The sequence below is a fragment of the Aquarana catesbeiana genome, linkage group LG10, assembly GCF_042186555.1.
Source record: "Aquarana catesbeiana isolate 2022-GZ linkage group LG10, ASM4218655v1, whole genome shotgun sequence".
NCBI classification, from domain to species: Eukaryota; Metazoa; Chordata; class Amphibia; order Anura; family Ranidae; genus Aquarana; species Aquarana catesbeiana.
This window is the reverse complement of record NC_133333.1, coordinates 168,345,383-168,368,483: the sequence shown is the minus strand read 5'-3', so window position 1 is coordinate 168,368,483 and position 23,101 is coordinate 168,345,383. Positions and strand designations below refer to the sequence as shown.

The 23,101-nt window shown below is 42.5% G+C and overlaps 1 protein-coding gene across 9 annotated transcripts in view; it reads left to right on the top strand.

Annotated features, from left to right (window-relative positions):
- Nucleotides 1–219: 219 nt before the first annotated feature.
- Nucleotides 220–23,101, top strand: part of LOC141111015 (cyclin-dependent kinase 11B-like) — a 100,293-nt gene continuing 77,411 nt past the window's right edge. For 2 of the 9 annotated variants that reach the window (XM_073602925.1, XM_073602921.1), the window contains exons 1-6: nt 221–390; nt 10,697–10,819; nt 13,929–14,044; nt 14,609–14,742; nt 18,383–18,521; nt 20,534–20,647. In XM_073602925.1, the coding sequence (XP_073459026.1) occupies nt 10,712–10,819; nt 13,929–14,044; nt 14,609–14,742; nt 18,383–18,521; nt 20,534–20,647 (611 nt within the window). In that variant the 5' untranslated portion in view covers nt 221–390; nt 10,697–10,711. Of the gene's footprint in view, nt 391–10,696; nt 10,820–13,113; nt 13,194–13,928; nt 14,045–14,608; nt 14,743–18,382; nt 18,522–20,533; nt 20,648–23,101 lie in introns of those variants that run through there. The other 7 variants (XM_073602927.1, XM_073602922.1, XM_073602920.1 and 4 more) reach the window with 7 other exon arrangements.

Genomic DNA, 23,101 nt, shown 5'->3' with positions numbered 1-23,101 from the left:
GTCGTTTGGCTGAATTTTATTGTGACAGAACCGCGGTCATGAAAGCATTTCACGATTATAGCCCAGTATGCTTTATATTTAACACTATTTCAAAATATCAATTTGTCGAGGATGGTGTTTGTCGACAAGAGCTAGCACAGCTCAAAACATTCAGCAACCAACTGTATTTCTTTCCAATAAAATGGCGGACACTGCAGGCAGGCTGCCGACTGTTCGAATGAACTTTATTGTGCACAAAAAAAAAAAAAAAACACCAACATTGTCTCTGCATCGTGCTGTGCTGCGCCGGAAGTGACGTCCGGTTTGTGAGCCGGGAGGCTTCCCTGTACGGAGGTGGTTCGTTGTGACTAGAGCTCGGCTGGCTGGGAGGAAAGCGTTCGTATAAGAGGGGTAAGAGACGGTTTATAAAACGTGTAGTTCGGTTCCTTACACCGGCCTTGTACGTGTGGAAGGCGGGCTGAGCCACACCATGTGACCGGTGTGTAGGCGGGAGAGCTCTCCGCTCAGTGTGTCCGGCCACATCCGTATTGCTGGGTGACCGAGGCCGGCCTTTGTATTCTTGGCTTAGCTGAGGCTGTATGGACGCGTTCCTGATTGACACAGACCACCAATCCCCATAATCCTTCCAACCTGCCTCACATCAGGCCTGTGGCCCCTGCCTCGTATTGGGCCCCTGCCGGGTGGTAGTCTGTGTTTGGTGCTTACATAGGAATTCAGGGTCTAGTAGTAGAAGGTTGGGTGAAGTTCTGTCCATTATAATGGACCTCACTGAGAGAAGATCGAATGGGGCACCAGTGAAATCAGGGGGCTGTAGGGGACACCAATCTACAAGCACTGATTTATAATGATTGGAATCGCTGTGAAAGCGGTGCACTCCCGCAGTCTCTTGCCGTTGTTCTGCCGAGAAAGTTCCCCTCGGCGGATAAGGACCCCCCTCTACTGCGCAGGCGCAGCGCTTGCGCAGTAGGAGCTGGCGGAAATAGCCGAAGCCAAATAGAATAGAAATCAGCTGTACACGGTGCCTGTAGGAGGGCCCCTCGCGGGCTCACCACGCTTCGGGCACAGCCACGCTGCGCTCGGCACTTTTTTTATTCTCCCTCTAGGTCCACTTGGATGGTGGAGCTTGAACCTGGACCCAGGGCGCAGGCGCCGTGTACAGCTGCTTGAAGTTTTTCAGCTTCGGCTATTTTCGGCGGCTCCTAGTCATTCGTATTGCGCAAGCGCAGTACAGGGGGGTCCTTATCTGCCGGGGGAACTTTCTCAGCAAGACACCGGCACTGGTAGCATGTCCACCGTCGGCTCCTGTAGCTTTTTTAATAAGCGGCCCACCTTTTTAAAGTGGAAGTAACCCCCCCCCCCCCCTTTCGTTTTCAGCCAAGGAAGCTGCCATCTTGGCCTCTGTTTTATTCTTCAACTCCCATGATCCTGCACATGTGATCAGCACAACCAATGTGACAGCATTCCTGGCATGTGCAGGGAATGTAATTGTTTTTGATGGGTTTACTTCTGCTTTAAAGTGGAACTTTACCCATGACAACTTGATAAAAAAACATTATTCCTTAGCAAGGAATAGAGACCTACAATTGATCGTTAAAAAAATTGCGATCTCGATTCAACCCCCATCGCGATCCTAATCCGGTATTTCCACAATTCATGTAACAAGTGCAGAGCTGTTCTCTGCTCAGAGCTGTCAAAAGCAGCTGGCAAAGTTTATCACAATATTGCTCAGTGATAAAAAGAAACATATCATTTGGTTCTTTTAGATCAAAGGTATGATCTAAATGAGGGCAGATTAACTAAAAATAGAAGTATGTGGTGTTTTTTTGTTTGTTTTGTTTTTTTTCAGTTTCATACTTACCTAGGTGGATGCAGCATCGGTCCCCCGGCGCCTCTGCACTGAGAACCGAGCGATCGAATATCGCCAATGGCTCGGTTCTCTCGGCTCCCCGAGCAGAGAACTGCTGACTGTCAATCAGCAGCTCTCCACTCTACCCCTGGCGGATTCAGACTTTATTGTTGGGATGACGCAGTGCCTGGTCTGATTTCTGTGACGTCAGCAGAGAGACTTCAGACCGCTCTCTGCTGAAAATAGGTCACAGGAGTGCAAAACTAATTGCACTCCTGTAATCCATAGGAGAAGCCCAGCCAAACGAGCTCAGGCTGGACTTCTCCTTTAAGGACTAAGCCTTTTTCTGACACTTGTTGCTTGCAAGTTAAAGGGGTTGTAAAGGTAAAAATTTTTTCACCTTAATGCATTCTATGCATTAAGGTGAAAAAACTTTTGACAGTACCGCCGCCCCCAGCCCCCCCGTTTTACTTACCTGACGCCTCGAATCTTCGCTCCTCGTCCTCGTCAGCTTCATTGCAGCTCAGCCTGGTCGCTGATTGGCTGCAGTGGATGGATTGAAAGCAGCGCAGCCATTGGCTCGCGCTGCTGTCAATCACATCCGATGACGCGGGGGGCGGGGCCGAGTGATACAGCGAGCGGCTATAGCCGCCAGCTGTATCACGGGAGCGCGCCCGCAAGCACTCACCACCGTGCGAGGGAGCTCGCATGAAGGTGGTAAATGCTTGCGGGGAGGAGCTGAAACAGCCGCCGAGGGACCCCAGAAGACCAGGTTCGGGGCCACTCTGTGCAGAACGAGCTGCACAGTGAAGGTAAGTATAACATGTTTGTTATTTTAAAAAAAAAAAAAAAACAACTTTACAACCCCTTTAAAATCAGTATTTTTTGCTAGAAAGTAACTTCGAACCCCCAAATCTTATTTTTTTTTTTTTTTTATAGCAGAGACCCTAGAGAATAAAATGGTGGTCGTTGCAATATTTTATGTCACACTGTATTTGCGCATCGGTCTTTCAAACGCAATTTTAGGGGGGAAAAAAATACACTTCAATGAATTAAAAAAAAAAGAAAAAGTTGGCACCAATTTTTTTGTATATGAAAGATGATGTTACGCCGAGAATCGTGATCTATATTCTAAGCAAAAAATTTGTGATTCTCATTTTATCCAGAATCGTGCAGCTCTAACCTATAGGTAAGCCTATAATAAGGCTTACCTATAGATACTATAAATATCTCCTAATCGTGCGCCGTTTAGGAGATATTTACTGTATACGCAGCCAATTATGTCATTGGCGCATGCGCTGTGAAGGAACAGCCACCTGTGCCGTTTCTTCAAAGCAATGTGCCGTGACTGGCGGCTCCCATGTGCAGGAGTGACGTCATGTGGCTGCGGCCTCCAGTGGGGACGGCGAGGGCTTAATTTGCAGGTAAGTTTAACATAATGTGCTAGTATGCAATGCATACTAGCACATTATGTCCTTACTTTTGCAGGTTATAAAAAAAAAAAAAAGGCCTTTTACTTCCTCTTTAGGTCTCATGCACACTGGACGTTTTTTGGTGGTTTTAAAGGAGCTGTTTTTGTCAGGTGTTTTTTCTACAGTCATTAAACTCTCCATCATGTTATCCTATGTGTCCATGCACACACAGGCTGTTTTCAGCAGTTTTGGACAGTGGCGTTTTTGAGCAGTAAAAAAATCCAAAACTAGTGGGTTCTGAGAGACGTTTTTCATCTGTAAAAACGCTCTAACGCTGATAAACGTCGATAAACGCTCAAAAACGTTGCTCACCAGCGTTTTTTAATGTTTTTGATCCATTGAAAGAGAAAAAAAAACGCTAACGCAGAAAAACGCTAAAAAACGCTATTGCAAAAATGTTGAATAAAAGTTGAAAAACTCACTGCAAAGCTACTAGCGTTTTTATAACGTTATTTTAACGTCCAGTGTGCATGAGGCCTTAAAGTGGAACTTTACCCATGACAACTTGATAAAAAATAATTTTCTTTAGCAAAGATCATACATTGCACATGAACAATTCTGCTACCAAAGTTAGTGTGTGTTGTAAATTGCTCCAGCATTGTTCCAGTTTCTTCTTGCTGGAGGCTGCCATTTTGTTGAAGACCAGAGCCCCGAATAGCAGTAAATCATAAAGTGGAACTAAATCCATCAATTTAACAGTTTCAAAAACAAGTAAATTCCTGAATTGCTGGAAATGTAACTGTCACATTTTGATTGTATCCTCAACCAAACGGTCAAACATCAAATGGCTGGTGTCATAACTGATCACATATGCAGCACCATGGCAGTTGCAGATTCCTCAACTGTAAAGGATAGGAGGATTTAATTCCATTTTAAGGCTGTTGGCAGATCGGCCTCTACAAATTCAGCAATGCTTAAAAATACAGCGCAACTGAGCATGTGCGGAGTAGGGTGAGACGGTGTATTACTGGGTTTTAAATAGTATAGGCACTTATTTTTATTATTTTACAAGGCTATACTTGGAGTGATCTAGCAGGACTTAAAGTGGAACTTTAGTCAGAAAATGAAGTCCGGCTATTTCACTTCAGGCTGGCTATGTAATGTTAAACATTAAAAATACGTCTCTACTGTATAAAATCCAGTAATACACAGTCTCACCCTGCTCTGCATATGCTCAGTTGCTCTCCATTTTAGGCATTGTTGGGCACTGCTGGGTTTGTAGAGGCCCATCTGCTGACAGCCTTAAAGCAGAATGAAACCCTCTTATCCTTTACAGCCAAGGAAACTGCTTCTGTTTAACCACCTGCTTACTGGGCACTTAAACCCCCCTCCTATCCAGACCAATTTTCAGGTTTCAGCGCTGACGCACTTTGAATGACAATTGCGCGGTCATACAACACTTTACCCAAATTAAATTTTTATCATTTTTTCCCCACAAATAGAGCTTTCTTTTGGTGGTATTTGATCACCTCTGCGGTTTTTATTTTTTGTTAAAAAAATGTAAAAAAAAATATATTTTTTAATATAAAAATTAAAACAGGTAATTTTTCTCCTTCATTGATGTACGCTGATGAGGCGGCACTGATGGGTACTGATGGGCGGCAGTGATGGGCACTGATGGGTGGCAATAATGGGCACTGATCTGTTACACTGATAGGCAGCACTGTTAGGTGGCACTGATTGGCACTACTGGTGGGCACTGTTAGCTGGCAAAGATGAGGCAGATGTGCCTCTTCCACTTTGGGACCGATGTCCCTCTCATCTGAGCCGGTGATCGTCTTTTTTTTCTACTCATGCTATCAGTGTGAGTAGAAAAAAAAAACGATTACCGATCTTTTGTTTACATCATGTGATTAGCTGTCATTGGCTGACAGCTGATCAAATGATAAGGGGCTGGGACCGGCCCCTTACTTGGATCGGTCATCAGCCGAGTCTCAGTGACTCGGTGATCAGAGCGCATGCACAGGGGAGGCCGTCATATGACGGCCTCCCGGGAATTCAGGTCCGCGCTGTGGCCGTCATTCGGCCATAGCGCGGATGGCAAGTGGTTAAACCACAGTAAGGCCCATTTCACACTTGTGTGACTTTTTCTGCGACTTTGGACATCAGTTGCATGACAAGTCGTACCCCATTATAACCATTCATATCTGTGCGACTTCTCGAGTTGAGGTCCATAGACCTCAGGTTTACACAGGAATTTCCTGAAATTGTGTGAAAGGGGCCTAATATATTTAAACTGTAACTGCCATGGCGCTGCACATGTGATCAGTTATGACACCAGCCATTTGTTGGTTTGATCGTTTGGTTTAGGACAGAAGCAAATGTGACAGTTAGCAATCCCGGCATTCCAGGAATGTAACCATTAAATCGATGGGTTTAGTTCCACTTTATGATTTACTGCTGTTTGGGGGCTCTGGGCTTCAGCAAAGTGGCAGCCTCAAGCAAGAAGCAAGTTGTGTGAAACACTTGGTTACAGTGACAGAAAAAGAGGAAAAATCTTTTGAAAGGAGCGCCAGATAGTGGTAAACTCCAACAGGTTCTAATTCATCCTGTGACTGAACATATGCAGGTGTCTGACCATCTTTCTGGAATTATATGCCGTTTAAAGTGATTGTAAAGTCTTTTTTTAATAACAAACACAATATACTTACCAGCTCTGTGCAATTACATTGCTCAGGGCAGCCCCAATCCTCCTCTTCTCAAGTCCCCTGAGAGAGAGCGCTGCTACAGATGTGCACAGGACTGGATCATTTGAGGACTCGGGTAAGTATAAGGGGGGGTGGTTGTGGTGAGGGGATGATACTGTTACCTAATACATTTTTTACCTTAATGCAGGGAATGCATTAGGGTAAAAAAATGTTTAGGCTTTAGAACCACTTTTTTAAATGCAGCCAATTTGTATTTATTATTTAAAGAGCGCTGATGATTTCCTCAGGTTTTATCAGTTTGTGATCCCATTGAGAAGAATTTCCCTCCTGCCCTTCCTGCGCCCTCTTTCAGTACTCTACACACCCTGGAACAGAGGTAAAGTTGTCCCCTGAACACAAAATAGCGGATGGCCATAATAACATTGCCAGACGTTCTACCACTTCCCCACTCTATTAGAGATATTTTATATGTTCTCTTATGGGGGGGTGTTCTTATCACTTCTTACTCCTGATAGAAAGTGAGAGAACATATAGGCGGATTAATATAGACACACATCGGGGATTGGACTGCCTTTAGCGGTGACCAGAGATATGAGGATGGCCAGAGTCCGGCTCCTATGTCTGCCTAACAGGCGGGGCACTGCAGACGACACACCCAGCTAGGTCTTTCCTGTGTGCTGCACATGTGACAGTCCAGACTCCACCCTCCCTCCAGACTCCACCCTCCCCCTCAGTGTTGTTTTATCTTTTTATGTGATAACACTGAAGAAATGACACTTTGCTACAATGTAAAGTAGTGAGTGTACAGCTTGTATAACAGTGTAAATTTGCTGTCCCCTCAAAATACTCAATGCACCACTGGCAACAAAAGTGAGTACACCCCTAAGTGAAAATGTCCAAATTGGGCCCAATTAGCCATTAATGTCTAAACCACTGGCAACATAAGTGAGTACACCCCTAAGTGAAAATGACCATGCTGCACATACAGTAGGGATCAGATGATGTCAGTCTGGTTTATACACGTTAGGCCCCATTCACACCTGTGCATTCCAGGAATGTGCAAAAAAAAAAACACCTGAGCAGCGCACTACACACTTGCAGTTCCAATATTTCTTAGGCCCCATTCATCCATGGCATAGGGTGCTTGCACGTTTTTGCATATCATGTTTTGGGCAGACCATTCACTTGAATAGGCTACCCTACACAAGACAAATGCACCAATGAAGCTCCTACACCCGTAGAGCTTCACACTTTTTAAAACACACGTTTTTGGAGCCTTTGTAGTGCATAAAAACACACATCGGCTGACCATGTTTGGGGTGCCATTAAAAATTTATGAATTAAGAATCAACAGCACCACAAGCGCATTTTGAGCATTCCAAAAACACAGGTTTCTGTGTGCATTTGTGGAACAGACCAAAGTGAATGGGGCCTTAATGACACCCCAAACACTGTCAGACACGGGAAGCTCAATGCACGAAAAGGTGCAAGAACTTCTTTGATATGCGTAGGACAGCCCATTCAAGTGAATGGGCTACACTCACGCATAAAACGTGAAAAACACGCATTCACCCAATGCTAGGTGTGAATGGGTCCTTATCTCAACATATTTCTGAGCACTCACTCTGCTCCTTCATCAGGAAAATGGGTTTAACTACTTCACTCCCATAGCGTATTTTTTGCACATATTTAAAACATAATTTTAGGCCGGAAGATTACCTAAATCCCCCAAAACATTGCATTTTTTCTCAGAGCAGACTACCTGGAAAATAAAATGGTGGTAGTTCTAATACAACATTAACACAAAGGTTTATGAAACTATTTCAGTAAAAAAATAAACTAACATTAGTTTTAGGGGGCACATAGAAAACAAATATAAAACATGTCAAGTCTTAAAATTGCAGGCACCCGCAAACCAGCAACAAACTTCAGTACCCTATATTTTTCATTGGCAACGCGTGCCGTACTCCCCCCACTTTGTGCAAATCGCTTGCTATGGGGGCACTCATGCATGCTCATTCCCGAGCCGGCTCTATGTGTCCATAAGACACCACCCCCTAGCTCTGTCCTCATTGGCTGTGATTGACTTAAATGTATTAACTCTTGTTTACCTGGTTCCGGGTCCTGCACAGTTAAGGTACTCACCCACCCAGCAGATTCAGCATTGTCTTGCTGTGATCTGCTCTCTTCTGCCTTTGCTCAGTACCGCACCACCATCGGAAAGTTTTTGCCTTCATGCACAGAATACATGAGGGGTATGGGAATCTAAAAAAAATCATACTCCCCTAGATGCTACAGCACTGATCCCAGCTGTATCTGTCCCCCGCTGGCTCTACCCCTGGGAACTAAGCCATCAAACGCCGATGATCGCTCAGTTTTTCCTCTTCGCTCTGAGCAGAGAGCCGTAACTGTCAGTCACCAGCTCTCTGCTCTGCCTCTCCAGCGCTCACTGGAGCACTGAGCTGTGGAGGTGCGGGAGCAGCTGGCTCAGGCTTACTGGATTTTGCTGAGCCAGCTGCCAGTCCTGGCAGTAAAATCGGGATCTTTCCCGAGCCTGGACCTGCTGAGTGATGGCTTTAGCCTGCTGTTTGCTAAAAAAGGGTCACAAGAGTGGAGAACAAACTATACTCTTGTGATCCATAGAAATACAGCCAAAATAACTAAGGTAAAAAACCTTGAGCCTTGATAACCACTTCAAAGCATAATTTAACCCCAAAGCAAAAATGATTATATTGCAGGTCAACTGTCCTCAGATGTGGTGACTGCTTAGTTTTGCTTTTTTTAGGTTTTTCCCTTTTCTCCTGGCGATCCTACTGTTGTTTTTCAACCTACTTCAACTGAATAATCTTTTCAGCATTTGGGTTCAGACAAACCATTTAACACTGACAGGGTCGCTTGCAATGATCAGCATTATTAGTTTATGTAAAACCTTTATCCCAAAAGAACAAAACTGTAACTGTCTAAAAAGTGTTAGCTAGAGTTCCGCTTGAATTTGTAAGTCAAATCCATCTAAATCTACTAGTTTAACTCTACCCTCTCTCCAGACCTATAATGCTGCTGTCCAAGGGTGTCTTCATGTCTCCAGTGCAATGGAACCGTTCTAATCGGAGCGACTCAAGTTAGAAAAAGGTTCCTGTGCCATTTGGGGCGACTTCAGAGTGTCTTGCATTGAATTCTATTACCGAAGTCATTTGCAAGCCGCGCTGTGCGGGGCGGCTTCAGAGTTGGGTGACTTTGTGAACCATGACCATGACTAAGACTGGCCAGGTCACTGAGTAAAAATAAAGGAAAGAAAACGAATGCAGCGACCCCATATAAGACTTGGTAATTTACAAAAGTATAACGAAAGGCTTTTTTTAGGAGAGTGGAGAAGCATTAGAACATCTGTCAGGTTCTTATTGCTTTCGGTGTCCCTGTTGGGGATATTCACACTCTATATTTTTCCTGTAACAGAAAATCCCAAATTTTGGGTTGTCACCAGAAAAGGAATAGAGGGAAAATCTTCCAATGGGAACACAAAGAATAGTGATAGCGGAAAACAGACCAAGTGGTCATCCCCACTCTCCCTTGCACACACACACTTTCTAGGCTGGAAGTCTGTTCCAAGCATCCATTGCTATTTAAGTAAAATAATACTTTGTTAGTTTTGAAGTTTCCTCCAGCTACCTTTAAGGGCTTGTCCTTCAGCATTTGGATCGCTTTTTAGGGAGCATGTGACAGGAGGTGTTGTATCACCACCTGTTGTAGCCCCTTGATCCCTGCACTAGCATGCCTCAACTGCGTGCATTGGTTGCAAGTCACTTGCAGAGAGGTCCCCATCACTTGAATGGGTTGCGTTCAGGGGGTGCTACACCTACTGAAAGCGACGGGGGAGTATAATTCCTACAGCATGGCAAAACATCGTGAACACCCCTGGCCCTGCCTCTGCAATTAAAGGGGCTAGTGGTTTGGGGGCAATAAAAGTGCAGCTCACCCGCAGGGCTTTACCGTTAATTTGAACGAGCCCCAAAAGTCAATTGTAAAGCTAAATGCAATGTGTTTTTGTTATAAATGTATTATTTAATATGTGCATGGGATTGCTTAAATAACACATGATGATAATAATGTGAAGTTTATTTTCTATAAATTATTCCAACTCAAACAATCAGAAATACAGTATAATGTAACTAAATGTATCACAATCCATAAAATGATACTTTTTGGGACCATCCAGTGTCCACATAGTAACAGTGCTGCTAGAGAAAAGTTGCAATAGCCTTATTAAAGGAATCATAAAAAAATAGAGGCTGCCCTTTGTAGTTAATGGTGATCGCCACAATTTTGCAGTGGGATGTGCCACCCCCTGATAGACTTGCTAGAAATCTGGCAATGACTGCATTGCTGTTTTGTTTCCCCTCACACCAGATAACTAAGTATTATCAGGACAATGACGCTTGCTTTCACTGCCACTTTCCTGCTACCACTCTGGACCTTGTTTTAAGCCAATTATGTGAAACGAGTGGACAGATCTGAAAGGTTTAAGAAAAGTCAGTAGTCCTAGCTTGTTCTGGGTAAATGATTTGAAGTATAGAACAGGTGCCAGCCAGACAACTAGCATTATCAGAAGAGGTGAATTATGGTAACTTATTTTTCCCTCCTTGACAGGTTTCCTACAAAAAATAAATTCAGTTTTAGTGACGTTGTTCTTTAATGTTCAGAGCAAAAGCTAACTGCATTAATTTGTTTTGCAGATTGATCCACTCCAAATGGGGGATGAAAAAGACACCTGGAAGGTAAAAACACTGGATGAGATTTTGCAAGAAAAAAAGAGGCGGAAAGAACAAGAAGAGAAAGGAGATTCTAAACATAGAAATGTAAGCCTTTTGCCCTGTGCTTCATTAAACACATCTAAATGATGTCAGAGCATGGCAACAGCTGTTCTATCAGGGCTGGACAGGCTCCACAACTCATATAGCTTATGTACAATAAGACTACATGTAACCACTTGCTGACCGCAATACGTATATATACATTGTGGATTGCAAGTGGTTTACTGGGATTATGGCTGAAGATATCAGCCATAACCCTGGTATTGTTGTTCTCAGTCGGTGGCTGGCTTTCTCTTGAAAGCGTTCAAAGGGGCTCATGAGCCGCTGGAACGCTTTCAGAAGCAGCAGGAGGGGACGCCCCTGCCTTTCGCTGCTCGCTGGTGTTTCTCGGGCTTACCGTTTCAGCCGGCTCACCCGAGAAACGACCCGACGGTGCCGCCAGCTGGTCACAGAGGTGATCAAAGAGTAGATCGCCTCTTTGGCCTTGGAGGACTGGAGTGAAGTTATGAGGTCAATTCCGGTCCAGGGTGGAACTTTATTTTTTAAATTTTGCTTTTAAAGGTAAAGAAGAGATTTGGGGTCTTATTGATCCCAGATCTCCTTATAAAGAGGACCTGCCATCCTTATTTCTATTACAAGAGATGTTTACACTCCTTTTGTAATAGGAAAAAAAGTGATAAAAAAAAAAAGATTACAGGGACAGTGTAAAAATAAAATGAGAGAGAAAATGAAAGCGCCTCATCCCTCCCTGCTTGCACGCGGACGTGAACGCATACATAAGTCGCGCATGCACATGTGAGGTATCGCCGGGAACGTTAGAGCGAGAGTAATAATGCTAGCACTAGACCTCCTCTGTAACTATAAAAAGTTAACCTATAAAGGCGTTTAAAACGCCACCTATGGAGATTTGTCATTCCACGTGCGTGCGCAATTTTATAGCGCGACATGTTGGGTATCTATTTACTCAACATAACATCATCTTTGGAGTGTATAGTGTTTTTAATTCATTAAAATATATATTTTCCAAAGAAATTGCATTGGAAAAACCACTGTGCAAATACCGTGACATAAAAAATTGCAACGATCACCATTTTATTCCCCAGGGCAGTGATGGCAAACCTTGGCACCCCAGATGTTTTGGAACTACATTTCCCATGATGCTCATGCAGTGTAGTTCCAAAACATCTGTGGTGCCAAGGTTCACCTAGGGTCTCTGCTAACAAAAAAATATATAATATTTGGGGGTTATAAGTAATTTTCTAGCAAAAAATACTGATTTAAAACTTGAAAACAAAAAGTGCCAGGAAAAGCCTGGTCTTCAAATGGTGAAATAGAAACCCTTTTCACTACACCCACTGTACTGAATTGTTTCCAGTACTAACCTTAAGCCCAGTAAAAACCTGGACTAAAACTCCTCCCATAAATTCCTTGTATAGTATAATGATAAGGGAGCAGTCTTATCGTTCATCTACAGTAGATCGTAAAGCAGCCCACAATCATACTAAAAACCTGTCCACCATCATGCAGTCCCCACTCAGCAAAGCTCATGCTCCTTGCCGAGTGGCGGGCTCTACCTCTAAACTCACAGCAGGGGGGAGTGGGTGTATTGGACTGCAGCAGAGAGGGCCGCGGCTTACATGCAGTACAGTCTTACTGTTTATTTAGATGGTACAGCAGCCCACAGCTATATTGAAAATCTGTCCTTCACTCTCACGTGGCAGAGCTGGACCCTTCCATTACTCCCCCTGTGAGAGATGACCTTCACTCAGCAGGAAGGGTAAGCTTTACTCTGTAGAGGGCTGCAGTTTTTACTCACAGGAGGCAAATGGGACTGCAGCAGAGAGGGCCACTGCTTACAGGCAAAGAGCAGTAGCCCGAGTGTGCTTCATTAAAGCAGGACACATTTTACTAAGGCTGTGGGCTGCTGTACCATCTATATCAGAGATATTGAACTAACATTCAAAGAGGTCCGGTCACTAAAACTTTCTTCCAGCAGAGCTCCAAATCACATATTTGTGCAATGGCTCAGATCCTTCAGTTTACAGTCACCTTCTTACATCAGTGTCTTCAGTCCCCCCTCCTCATCACAGTCCCCCTTCACATCAATTCCCTCTCTTTACATCACAACCCCCACCCCTTACATCAGTCATCTCTTCACAGCATTTTACTCAGCCCCTCTTTACATAATATTCCCCCTTCACATTAAATCCCCCCCCCTCACATCGCATTTCCACTTTACAGCATTGTCCTCAGCCCCCTTTACATTACATCCCCCCCCCCCCCTTCATTCACAGCAGGGTTCTAGCCCCCTTTACATCAACTCCCCTTTCCCTTTCCAGATCTGGACTGAGTGGGTCTGTCACTTGATCTGAATCCAGACCGCGGTCCGCCATTCAGTGATGCCTGATCTATATGAACAGTAAGAGACTGCTCTTTTACCATTTTACTGTATGGGGAAGCTGTTGGAAGCGTTTTTGTCTAGGGTTCAGTTGGGCTTTAATCCAGTCTCCATTTGGCTGTGGGTCCTAGATGCAGTTGTGGACTGAGCAGAACTTATGTTTACAGCTGGGACCCTCAGCTGGATGAGTTTTAAATAAGTATACTAGAATTTTAAAGAAATGGGGCATTCTATAAATAAACCATGAGTGCAGGAATTAGGAGTAGTCTGTCCTAGGCAAGGATACAAGCTTTGAAAACTGCACAGGTGATTTTAAATACATTTACATCGCCTAAAAGTGGCTTTCTGCTTATGATTGCTCTATATGGAAAAAGAAGAGCCCCCCCCCCCCATATAAAGTAAAACAGACCTTCTAAATTATTTTTGTTTTCTTAATAGAACATGTGTGTTTATTCTGATAAAAAGGTACTTTTTGTGCCCTAATTGAAAGAGCACAAATAGTACTTTTTTTCTGACTTTGTCAGGGATTGTGAAGTATAAAGACACAGTTCCAGGTCCATGAAAAATAACAGCAAAGGGTGAAAGTGACTATATATATTTATATGTTTATGAGTCTCAAGCATGGAGATGTGTGCTTAGTGGAAATTCTTTTTTTAACTATAGCATAGTTTTGATCTCTTTGGCGTTTATTGTGAAGAAAGCTTTATTTATACATATAGATCTCCCTAAAATTTCTTTCTAATTTTTCATTGGTAGGCAGATGATCGAGATTCCAAGAGAGATTCCTTGGAGGAAGGAGAGCTGAGAGATCACAAAATGGAGATCACTATTCGAAATTCACCTTACAAACGAGAGGACTCAATGGAAGACAGGTATGTTTTCTTTGCCATTCTCTGTTGATTCAAGGACCCCAGGCTAAACACAAACTAGTACTAACTTCATAAAGTTAAAGGCTGTTTGTCCCTTTGCTGAGATTTGAGGCTGATGCACATCTTTTTTTTGCATTGATCACCTAGTAAAGAAAACACATACTGGCATTCTACCTACCATTGCTGTCTCTGACTTTCTCCTTGGTCCGGCACTGACAATTTTTGTAGGGTAAAATGACAGCCATGTCATTCTGCCCACTTCCTGTGAGCCCAGCTTGTTCACAGGCCCCTCTAGGGGCACGTTATCAAACAGGCTGGCCTCACAGTACCACTGCTCAGTCCTGGATGAATGAACCCCACCTGCTGCTGCTGGAGAAAGAGGAGGAAATGCCAGTGATGTCATCAGCTCCAGGTAACTCTGTTTCTATATTACATTAGGAACGGATGGTGCCTTTTAAACTCTTTATTTCCTGACCCAATTGTTAAGCAAGTAATCTCTCGGTCATAGGCTGTTGTAGAGGAATTGTCAAAAAAGGCTAACTCTTTTAATATATTCAATTCTTCCAGAGGCGAGGAGGATGATTCACTCGCTATTAAACCACCACAACAAGTTTCCCGGAAAGAAAAATCCCACCACAGAAAAGATGAGAAGAGAAAAGAGAAGCGCCGACATCGCAGCCACTCTGCTGAAGGAGCTGGAGGTATATTGCAGTTTTAATAACTTACTGGTTTTCTGGCGTGTGGTGGAGTTTCATATGCTATACTTGTGTATGTACATCCAAACGTTTTGCTTTGGATGGAGTAAGGAAAGATTGGGAAACCCCTTCAAGTCATTTTGTTTTTACAGTCTGTGTCTCGGGGTTCCCCTCACTTCCTGTCTTGGGGATACAACAGGAAGTAAGAGGAAGCCTCTTCAAGGTGAAAAAGGATTCCCCCCACCTATTTTTCTTGTGACCGCTCTAAAATGTTGCATCTACCATCAATCGCTGTGCCAGAAACACAGTCATCAGGACAAATAGAAGCTGAGCCTACCTAATGAGGATACAGACAGTAATAAAAACTTTACAGGGGTTCCAAACTATTGTATCCAAAACTAAAAACAGGGTTCAGCTATACATATTTTTATTCAGATGACTGTGCCCCACAAAAAACCCAAACTATGATTAAAATCATTTAAAATAGAATACCATATGCCTCATCAGTATGTGTTGTATAAATCTAATAAAAAAGTCAAGTAGTTCTCAAAATGTGAAAGAACAAATTGCTTTCAGTCTGTATAGTGGTCACTGAATTGAATGGGGAAAAAAACAGTCTACTTGAGAAAACAAAAACATGTCACTGTCTACTGGCGCTGATTCCGTGGTCATATCTCCTGGATATTTTTCTATTATCGAGCAGTTATGTGGAGCGACATTTATAGAATTTTGAGCTGATGTGTTCTGGCATATACAGTATTTCACAAAAGTGAGTACACCCCTCACATTTTTGTAAATATTCTATTATATTTTTTCATGTGACAACACTGAAAAAATGACACTTTGCTACAATGTAAGTAGTACAAAGTAGTGAGTTTACAGCTTGTATAACAGTGTAAATTTGCTGTCCCCTCAAAATAACCCAACACACAGCCATTAACCACTTGCCAACCGTCGCATGTACATATACGTCCCTTTTTTGGGGTATCTGCCATAACCCTAGCTGCCATAACCCTGGTATCCCCGTGTTCGGCCGGCGGTCAGCTACAAGATAAAAGTGGTCTCTGCGGCGGATTTGCCGCAAGATCACTTTTATCGGTGGCGGGAGAGGGCCCTCAGCCACTTCCCAGAGCCGTCGGCAGTGGCGGAGGCCATCACGTCTGTCTCCTGGGCTAACATTTAGATGAGTGAGGGAAAGATGGCCCCCACCCGTCTCCATGACACTGCAGGGCGGAAGCGACGTCATAACCTCTTAAAGGCACATTTTTTCAATGTAATTTTTTCAAATGACAACATTTTTTTTTTTTTTTATTGCATTTAAGTCAAAATATGAGATCTGAGGACTTTTTGACCTCAGATCTCATATTTAAGAGGACCTGTCATGCTTTTTTCTATTACAAGGTGTGTTTACAATGCTTTTTTCTACAAGGGATGTTTACATTCCTTGTAATAGGAAAAAAAGTGACCCAAATTTCTTTTTTTTTTTTAAAAAAAAACAGTGTAAAAATAAGTAAAATAAATTAGAAAAAAAAAAAAAAAAAGTTTAAAACTCCCTGTCCCGACGAGCTCGCGCGCAGAAGCGAATGCATACGTGAGTAGCGCCCGCATATGAAAACGGTGGTCAAACCACACATGTGAAGTATCGCCGCGATCGGTAGAGCGAGAGCAATAATTCTAGCCCTAGACCTCCTCTGTAAAGCAAAACATGCAACCTGTAGAATTTTTTAAACGTCGCCTATGGATATTTTTGAGGGTAAAAGTTTGACGCCATTCCACAAGCGGGCACAATTTTGAAGTGTGACATGTTGGGTATCAATTTACTCAGTGTAACATTATCTTTCACAATATAAAAAAAAATTGGGCTAACTTTACTGTTGTCTTATTTTTTTTTATTCAAAAAGTGAATTTTTTCCAAAAAAAAGTGCGCTTGTAAGACCGCTGCGCAAATACAGTGTGAAAAAAACTATTGTGATGACTGCCATTTTATTCTCTAGGGTGTTAGAAAACAAAAACATTTATAATTTTTGGGGGTTCTAGGTAATTTTCTAGCAAAAAAAACTGTTTTAAACATGTAAACACCAAAATCTCAAAACGAGGCTGGTCTTTAAGTGGTTAATGTCTAAACCGCTGGCAACAAAAGTGAGTACCCTCCTAGGTGAAAATGTCCAAATTGGGACCAATTAGCCATTTTCCCTCCCCGGTGTCATGTGACTCATTAGTGTTACCAAGATCTCAGGTGTGAATGGGGAGCAGGTGTGTTAAATTTGGTGTTCTCGCTCTCCCCCTCTCATAATGGTCACTGGAAGTTCAACATGACAAAGAACTCTCTGAGGATCTGGAAAAAAGAATTGTTGCTCTACATGAATATGACCTAGGCTATAAGAAGATTGATAAGACCCTGAAACTGAGCTGCAGCACGGTGGCCAAGACCATACAGCAGTTTAACAGTACAGGTTCCACTCAGAACAGGCCTCGCTATGGTCGACCAAAGAAGTTGAGTGCACGTGCTCAGAGGTTGTCTTTGGGAAATAGACATATGAGTGCTGCCAGCATTGCTGCAGAGGTTGAAGGGGTGGGGGGTCAGCCTGTCAGTGCTCAGACCACACGCCGCACACTACATCAAATTGGTCTGCATGGCCATCGTCCCAGAAGGAAGCCTCTTCTAAAGATGATGCACAAGAAAGCCCGCAAACAGTTTGCTCAAGACAAGCAGACTAAGGACATGGATTACTGGAACCATGTCCTGTGGTCTGATGAGACCAAGATAAACTTACTTGGTTCAGATGGTGTCAAGCATGTGTGGCGGAAACCAGGTGAAGAGAACAAAGACAAGGGTGTCTTGCCTACAGTCAAGCATGGCGGTGGGAGTGTCATGGTCTGGGGCTGCATGAGTGCTGCCGGCACCGGGGAACTACAGTTCATTGAGGGAACCATGAATGCCAACATGTACTGTGACATACTAAAGCAGAGCATGATCCCCTCCCTTCGGAGACTGGGCCGCAGGGCAGCATTCCAACATAACGACCCCAAACAAACCTCCGAGACAACCACGGGCTTGCTAAAGAAGCTGAGGGTAAAGGTGATCAACTTATTTTAATAGTGGGTTGGGTTTTTTGGGGGGGGGTACACTGGTATGTATACAAGTACTTTTTAATATGTTTTTATTTTTTTGTTGGTGTATTTTTTTTTCATTTGAGGACACCTGAAGCTTTTTATATATTGCTATACTAATCATTGTTTTGGAGTCAGGGTGTCTTCGTCTGTGATTTTCTGCTTGTTGATAGTTTCCTTTTATTTTTTTGGTTTGGATTGACTTTCTTTGTAAGGCTAGTTACCACCTCATTTGCAGGATTTTATTACTGTCTAGGTCCCCAGAGAAAAGGTTTTCACTCGCTTTGTGTCCTGGTGACAAGTCAGGAAATTATGGGGACACAGGGGCACTCCAGAACACAATAAAGCATAATAGTATATATTTGTTGTAAACTATGTGATGGTCAAAGAAGTTAACAAGCTTTTAAAGCAGTAAAAAATAATTTATTAATCATAGGCCCGAGCCTGTTTTGGCAGGAAATATATTTGTAGGAGATGAACATGTACATGCTGGCATGATTAAACTGATACAGTTATGTCTTTGGTCATTTGACAGGTAAATATGTTCGGGTGAAGGAAAAGGACAGAGAGCACGAGAGGAGAAAAAGACACCGAGAGGAACAAGATAAAGTGCGCCGTGAGCGTGAGAGACAGAAGAGGAGAGAGTTAGCCAGAGAGCATTCCAGAAGAGAAAGGTGAGGGAGACTGGGCTGCTTTTATGGGCAAAGCCAATGATATTAAAGTGTATGTCAGGACAAAATGAAAAAAAAAAAAAAAACCCATTGAATTGTAGGGAAAACATTGGGAAACCCATGTAAAAATGCCTTTATTTACATTGTACATGACTTCACCATTCTTTGCACCCAAAGAAACAAATTGCAGAGCAAAATTAGCTTTTATTATCTATACCTCTAACAAATATAGCATTAAATCATTATCGTCAAATGTGAAAATGGCTGCGGTGCTTAATTGGTTAAAGATCTTGCTGCACCTTGAACTTGCGCTGAGGAGTAATTGAATATTATAGCAGTAGCATCCTGGCAGCATTCCCAAGTATCCAACCCAAGTTCAATATAAAGCTGGTATGTGACTACTGTAGGAAGATATAAATCCCTGACACATCCAGGAATATTTGAAGACATTTGGCGCTAGAATTTGCCTTTATAATAAATTTGTCAGAAACCGAGCAGTTTAAACGAAGAATATAATTTATAAGCATATACCCAAAGCTCAATAAAGGTAGCTCAACATATAAGCAAACACAAATAATAAATCCTAAATGTTCTGTGCCAAAACCACAAGGAATAGTTAAAGCTGATCTTCACAGCATCTGAGCACCACAAACCAAAAGCGCTATTTAATTCATTTTAATATTTAAAACAAATGTCCCTATCCATCCATGTCTCCTATACTTTATACATTATTTTGTCGAGAAATCACTTTGAAAAACACCCCCTAGCATTTCTGCCCATGGCCATTTTGAGTAAGGGCAAATGATTCATGTAGCATTTACTTCCTGGAATTCATCTGCAGTCATCTCAGGCATGCGTGCAGGAGAGTGTGCCTAGCTGAGAAAACTCCTCCTCCCCTCCTGAACTCTCCTGGGATGTATGACGACATTTGCGTAGGGAAGAAACCATGAAGTCACTGTAGAAATGTAAAAAAAAGTTTAAAACAAGTAAATATGATATTCTTTCCTATCTATTTACTAATGCTAGCAGCATGAGGATTAAAAATATTCAATGTTGACTTGGAGAGTGAAGTTCCACTTTAAAGCCCAACTGTGGGAAAAATAGCTGGTCGCTGGAATGGAAAAAAATACTTTTTACTTACCTGTTTTGTTCTTGCGGGGTCATTTTTTGGATGTTCACATAACTGTCCAGCTGTGGGATCTCTCAGGCGCCAGAGGAGAAATAATATCATTATGAGGGGATGCTAGTTATGTAAATACTATACTGTTTTGTGACCTAAACCAAGATTTTGCTATGGTCTGCCTAGCCTTACTCTGTTGCTAGAATCAACCGAAATGGTGGCTGCTTACAAAAATACAAAATGACAGTTCAATTCAAATTAATATAAAAGGAAGTCTTATCCTGTGCACTACAAGGCCCACAATTCAGTCTACCTGAGGAGACTTGCTCCCACCCACTCTTGTTATATCTGCCTACCTGTTAGCCGATTGGTAGATATGCTGAAGAGATTTAGCAGCATTCACGCACACTCCATTCTATAGCTCTCAGCCGTGCTAAACAGAAGAGCGATACACCTCTCTTTGTATCTGTTCCCATCCACATGTTAGCTGATTGACTGAATTACCTCCAGGGCGTTGAATGCTGGGACTTAATAGAGCACACAATAGTACTTCCTGTGTACTTGTTCTTACACGAGAGCCAAATGGTCAGTTAGTGATGATGTAAGTAGCAACCATTTTTCGTTGAATTTAGCAACAATGTTAACTTAAGTAGACCATGGCATAATCTTTGTTTTGTGTGGGGAAAAAATATATAATTATTTTATTGATTTATTAAGTGTGGTAGGCTCATTATAGATTTGTTTTTAAAGAAGGGCAGTTATCCTTTACCCATTCAGACCAAGTAGGCTCATAATTGTACTTGCATTTTTTGTGGCATAACAAAATCCATGCTTCACCAGTACATGGTGTAGACAGCAACAATTTAGTCCTATTTGTACTCCGAACTCTCCATAGGATTAAAAAGAAATTGCAGCGTGTATGTGCGGGACTCAGTGGAGAAGAATATGAGAATAGGTTGTGCAGCGATGAGGAGGCTACCCAGCCAAGGACTCAGCGGAACGGGGACAGGTGTGTATAAGATGTGGAGGTGGGGCGGATGGTGCACCCCTATTAAGTGAAATTGCTTTAAAAGTGCAGTTACACTTTAAAGGTTCTGAAATAAACATATGTGCAACAAGCATTTATTTTCTTTCTAAAGATTAATTGTTTTTTTGACATCATAACATATAAGAGATAAACACTCGCTATCCCAGATTTGCCAGATTTTGTTACAGGCCTCTTATCCAGATCCACAACCATTCCTGTTGAAATGGGACTGGGAGCTAAATGTATCCCCTGATGATATGGAATGGGGCAAAACACTGGCGCTTTCCTTTAAGCTGTCTCTATTGTCTCATGCACAAGATCGGAATTACTGAATCGTGTCTAGGTGGTGTCGCTGCCCTACTGCCCTGCATAAAATTGATCCTACCATACCAGATACGTGTTTGAGATATTTACAGGCCCACTACACCATGACGCACATATGGGGCACATGTCCGCGCATTATCCCTTTTTGGGATAAAACACTACACCTATTTGACAAACTTGTTGGGATAAACTCCCAAAGAAACCTAGTGTATCTATACTTTCCATGTTCCAGGCTCCTATAAACAAATCAAGAAAAGCTTAATTCGTAATTTTCTTACGGCTGCCCGCTCTGTAAATTGCTAGATTTTGGCGCTGATTGGGCTTGTGATATGGACAAGATTGATTTTGTAGCAGATACAATGGACAATGCTTCCCCTGGGACTTCCCATGAGTAGGTGGCTTCCCCCCTCCCTTCCTTTCCCTACATTTCCCCTTACCCCTCGCTCCCCCTCCCCCCCCCCCCCCCCCCCTTTTTTTCTTCCTTCTTTCCCTGTTTCTCCTGGGCTTCTTTTATTTTTGCTGCTTTGACATAAATTGCTATGTTTTTTTTTTTTTTTTTTTTTAACTGTAGCTCCACTATGTATTCATGTTAAACTTTATCGTGATATCCAACATAACCTGACTAGCGGTCTATTGAGTTAATTTTTTTTATACAGATTTTATGTTCACTTCCCCATGCCATAGGGACCTTTATGTTATCATAGCCCTGTGATGTTTGACCTCTTATTACTATGGTGTTATTGTATATTATTGTTATTGCATCATATCCTCTTCTCTCTCTAGTCTAAACCATAGTTAAACTACATTTCCCATTAATCATTGGAATTGGAGTGAATGTGGGAGAGTACACTTGGCCTGTACATATAAATGTGAACAAGCCCACTTTAACATAAATGACACCCCTCATTCGGCAGCCACACTACTGAGCACAACACAGACAGTGAGGGGAAATTCTTATTACTGTAAAGCATGCAGTTGCACAATGTTTCATTATATGTAGTCTTAGTGTTTTTAGTTTTTTATTATATGTAGTCTACTTTCATTAAATGTTGAATTCTCCCCTCTCTAGGTTTTCGGTTACTGTCTGTGACTGCAATTTTCACATGCCAGCTCTAACAGGAGATAAGCAAATTTCCCCTCATACATTACTGAACTGTAGACACATGCCCATAATCATAGGTGTGCGCAGCCTTTTGCATTAAGGTGTGCACTCCAAAGCTATATATATATATATATATATATATACACATATACACACACAGTGGATATAAAAAGTTTACATACCCCTGTTAAAATGTCCAGGTTTCTTTCTGTGTGTTAATTTTCAAATAAAAGCAGTAGGGGGGTACAAAATAGAAAAAGGGAAGGAGGTGGGGGGGATAGTGGTAAACAAATACCACACAGTGACATGCTTAACAATAGATAAGAAATAATGAAAACGGTTAATAATAAAATCACAACCTGTATATGAAATTGTGTAGGGTGTGCACTGTAGTGCATCGGGGTAGATACAGATAAGAAAAGAAAGTCAAGAGAGGGGGGAGGAGGGAAGTAGATATTGAGTGCAGTAATGATTTTTGGTAGAATATTCTACAAGCTGAACAACGCTGTGGTGCGAACCTGAACTGCAACATTCTTGTTATGTAGTCCACTGCAACAAATAATAGTCCACCTCGGAGGTACCTGGAGAGGTAGTCTCATTAGGCAGACAGAGAGACTACCAGAAACTCGGTGGAAGAATAGTAATGGATCCATATATACCACATTGAAGATGCTTGTCTCATGTGTCATTTTCTCTTGCCTGCATCTCCTCCATGAGCATGGTGTCGTTAATTATGTAAATCCAGCTATGGAGGGGGGGAACCACCTCAGTTTTCCAAAACGTAGTTATGAGGTGTCGCACCACTGCCACAAAGAACCTGAGAAGGTTCCTTTTCTGGGATTTAGCTGAGCCCGGAAGGATGGATAAGAGCGCAATCTATACCACAGGGAAAGTAACTTATAATTTTTCTCCTGGATAAAGCTGGAGATCGAGGTTTTATGAGTAAAGATACATGAAGTATGCCAGTCACTTCGGGATATCTCTATCCCCAAATCCTCCGACCATTTTCG